This window comes from Drosophila mauritiana, chromosome 2L (genome assembly GCF_004382145.1).
Source record: "Drosophila mauritiana strain mau12 chromosome 2L, ASM438214v1, whole genome shotgun sequence".
NCBI lineage: Eukaryota > Metazoa > Arthropoda > Insecta > Diptera > Drosophilidae > Drosophila > Drosophila mauritiana.
In genome coordinates, this window is record NC_046667.1 from 15,452,609 (window position 1) to 15,456,650 (window position 4,042).

Here is a 4,042-nt window from a genome sequence, read left to right on the forward strand (position 1 = left end):
TGTTAAATGCGCGCTTAATCTGCATATAGGCGTGGATGCCGCCGTGCGCCACGCCCTGCCACCGCCCACTGCACAACCCGCACCCGTCGTTGGCACCGAAATTGTTTCATTTCCCCATTAAAATGTACGGACGAAAATGTTAAACACTTTATTGGCTCAGTCCCGAACGCCGGTGGGCGTGGCAGGTCTACCTCCGATTGTTGCGGCTGTTTGCCACGTTAGCATATCTGTTTTTCATGTTCGCAGCACTAATCGGCCAACGTCCGTCTGCTCGAATCCCGGGAATGCCCCGATCCACCGAATTTGGTTCCTGGGGAGCGGCTGTCCGCCGGGATGGCATGCGATGGAATGGCTGGCGATGGGTTCATTCCAGACAGTTGCCACCTACTGCACTCACACGTATTCCGGACAGAGCTTTACGATTTATCGGAATCGGGTCACAGGGAATTCCTTAAGCCATTGAATGCCGCTTTTAAAGTGGATATTGCGAAATGATTGGGCGTCAAACAAGAAACTTTTCCATTACAGTTTCAAGACCAATGGGTCAACTAATCCAATGATCATGTTCCTTTGAGGACTTTAGTGAATGGTTAGGATATTTTTTTTAGATGCAGAAAATGTTATGTAGCCATTAACAATTACTTTGTTTAGAAATTGTTATTTTGAAATTATGTAGTCATTTTATTTACGAAAGTAAATGCATTTTTTATGTTTTTAAATATTTCAATTTATCAATTTAAATCAATTATTGCGGTTTCCTTTAGCTTCATATATCTTCGGTTCGGTGCAGTTCTTGAACATTTTGGATTTCCGATTAATGTTTGGGCCTAGGTTTCCTGGTATCAAGGGTGTTACTAGCCAGCAGATTTGGCATGCAATCCACGTTGGCCGGGACATCACTGCCTCCAGCATTATCAGCCGGAGGGGGCGGCAAAGAGCCGTCTGAATTCATTCGCATCCCAATCTAGTAATAATTATAAAAAGTTGATTAAAACATTTTCCAAATCAATAGGAATACTTGGTTCTTACATTTTGTCGGTAAGGCCCAGCCTGATGGCGCCTGTTGTACTGGGCATTGGTCAGTCCCAGGAGAACGCAGCTGAGGAGCAGAATTGCAAGTACGAATTTAGGAGACATCTTTAGCTTGGCTTGAGCGGCTGGAAGACACTGTGACTTTGGCTGGGAATCTGTGCGTATTTATACCGATTTGTCGGGGAAACCGTCAGCTTATCTGCTGCACATGAGGAATTGCATATTGCAATTCTTATTAAGTGTGATGAGATACTTTAAGTGGAAAGAATGCTTCCATGAAAAAGACATTGAACGGCTCAAAACTCGGACGACATTAACGTAGCTGCCATGGAGACCGCCGGAAAATGTATTGAAAATAAAAGAGAAGCGATATTAGTTTCTATGTGTTTTATCAGATAGTTTTCACGTTCGGTATACATCATGTAATACTGTAATACTTTATCGTAAAGTAAGTATTCGTTTCCGACACTATTAAGAAAATACTTGAATATATTTATTATTGGTCAGGTCAACCTAGCTTGTCCTTCCGAAAATATAAAAGCTAAAAAGTTTTACCTAGTTTTCTAGAGATCAGGAGTCTTGATTCATTACATCTCGAGTTTGTTTTAGAACGTTGCCACGTCCACTCGAACGCTCACAAGCTGCTTAAATGTGCCACGTCTGCACTTTTGAGAAAGGTTTTGGGTTTCTGTTGGCCTTAATATTTTTTTTTTAATTTCCAATATACATAAATAATTCAGGATCAATAGCCGAGCTAATATGGTTATGTCCGTTCGAATGAACGTCAAGATCTCGGAAACTGTAAAAGATAGAAAGTAGAACTTTAAAAATTCCTAATTAACGCCCAAAAACCGCCCAAATCTGCCACGTGTACACTTTTGAAATTGTTTTTAAATTTTTTAATATTTGTTTTGTCTCGCAAAATTCTTACATCCAGATAACTCGAAAACCTGGCACGCCCACACTTTTTATTTTTTATCCATATTATTATCTTTTGGGCGAATATCCATCGATTTGCAAAAAAAAGACTGCAATTTCATATCCCTTCCACTAGCTGAGAAACGGGTATCTGATAGTCGAGGAACTCTGCTATGGCATTCTCTCTGGTTTTTCTTGATTTTAGACTTTTTGTTTCTTTCTTCTATTTACGGGCCGAAAAGGTGTGTGCATTCATACTCAATTCCAAAAGTTTCTATCATTTTTTATTTCTAATGTCAGTTTATGCCAAAAATATTTTGACCACGCCCACTGTAAAGACCATAAGTCCCAAAAAGACCACAGTTTTGAAATTTTCAGTTTAATAACTGAATAACCGTTATGCTGCTTATTGAAGATCATTGAAGATCATTGTCCAATATCTTCATAGCACTCCCATTATCTCCTAGTCGAAGAAATCTCTATTGTTTTATAAAGCATAAATATGAATGTGGCTCTGATGTATATATTTTTCAATATAAATAAATTTGTTTGCAAGTTTTATATAAAAATCCATTTATCATTTTAAATCAATTGGTGATCTGCGTAGTATATCGCTTCGTTTGAGCAGTTAAACGTTTCGGGTTTCCGGTTAATGCTTTGGCCTAGGTTTCCTGGTATCAAGGGTGTTACTAGCCAGCAGATTGGGCATACAATCCACATTGGCCGGGACATCACTGCCTCCAGCATTATCACCCGGAGGGGGGAAATTTGGTGGCAAAGGGCCGTCGGCATTCATTCGAGTCCCGATCTAGTAATAAATATAAAAAGTTGATTAAAATATTTTGCCAATTAATAAGAATACTTGGTACTGACATTTTGTCGGTGATGCCCAGCCTGATGGCGCCTGTTGTACTGGGCATTGGTCAGTCCCAGGAGAACGCAGCTGAGGACCAGAATTGCAAGTGCGAATTTAGGAGACATCTTTAGATTGGCTTGAGCGGCTGGAAGACACTGTGACTTTGGCTGGGAATCGTACGTATTTATACCGATTTGTCGAGGAAACCGTCAGCTTATCTGCTGATGCTGCCCATGAGAAAATCGGATTTAATGCATATTGCAGTTCTTAAGAAATGTGATAAGAGTTCATTTACATTTGCAATCTTTTAGGTGGAAGAAGTGTTTCCATGAATAATATTATTGGGTTAAAAGAGATTACATTTTTCTTAATGTGTCAATGTTATTTAGTTATATGGTTCTTTAATAATCACAAACAAACAATTTATATTTATTTGTTCTTTTTGATCCAACGTTTTTTTCATAAAACTTAATAATATTTAAATGTTGTAAAATACCTGTAATACGCAATTCGATTTTCTATTGAAAATTTATTGTTTTTAGATATGAGAAACTCGTTTTTCATTTCACTACAAATATTTTCTATTTCAATTTACTAATGCTTTTCCAAAACCAAATTGCATAATGCTTCTATAGCACTTTCATTGATATATACATTCGTACAATGAAAATTTGCGATACCTTAATGTTTTTCGTGACGTTAACCATTTGGCAAATTTTATTTTTTTGCATTTGAACTTTTTGGAAACTGTTCTTTTTTGTTCATGCTTCCTTTGGCCCATTGCTACCATTTTGGCAGGCGGCCAAAGAACCTCCATATAGTGGCTACCGTATAGAGCCATATACATTTGTAGACCCAGTTCATCCCTGTAGTAAAGTCGAGTTGAGTCGCAACCTTTTTGATTAGATTACGCAACGTAAAACTGGTTTGCAAATTGAATAAATGACTTTTGCGTTGCCAATATAAAACGTGTTTGAAATTTTTGATTAGGCAAACACAAACACAGGGAACGCGATTTTCGACCTTTCAAACGTACCAACAAAAAAAGTAAAATGAAATAGAATAGAATATAACAAACAGCGGCAGCGACAAAATAAACTGAAAAGGCCCAGGACACGGAGGACGAAAATGTCCTGTACCCTGGCCAAACTCCATTTTTCCCCGTCACTTTAGAGAAGGGACTCTGCGAACCGAACGTAATTTGTCAATTTTGTTGGGTGGCATCGCGGGCACTTT

The 4,042-nt window shown here is 38.5% G+C and overlaps 2 protein-coding genes across 2 annotated transcripts; both read right to left on the reverse strand.

Annotated features, from left to right (window-relative positions):
- Positions 1 to 813: 813 nt before the first annotated feature.
- Positions 814 to 1,158, reverse strand: LOC117150627. Its single transcript, XM_033317597.1, has 2 exons — positions 1,030 to 1,158; positions 814 to 964 (listed from the first exon to the last, which is right to left on the reverse strand). The coding sequence occupies exons 1-2, from the start codon at positions 1,135 to 1,137 to the stop codon at positions 815 to 817; spliced, it is 258 nt and encodes an 85-aa protein (XP_033173488.1). The 5' UTR covers positions 1,138 to 1,158; the 3' UTR covers position 814.
- A 1,292-nt stretch (positions 1,159 to 2,450) lies between these two features.
- On the reverse strand, positions 2,451 to 2,972 carry LOC117144497. Its single transcript, XM_033309687.1, has 2 exons — positions 2,824 to 2,972; positions 2,451 to 2,758 (listed from the first exon to the last, which is right to left on the reverse strand). Exons 1-2 carry the CDS (start codon positions 2,929 to 2,931, stop codon positions 2,600 to 2,602), a joined length of 267 nt encoding a protein of 88 aa, XP_033165578.1. The 5' UTR covers positions 2,932 to 2,972; the 3' UTR covers positions 2,451 to 2,599.
- Between the last annotated feature and the right edge of the window lie 1,070 nt (positions 2,973 to 4,042).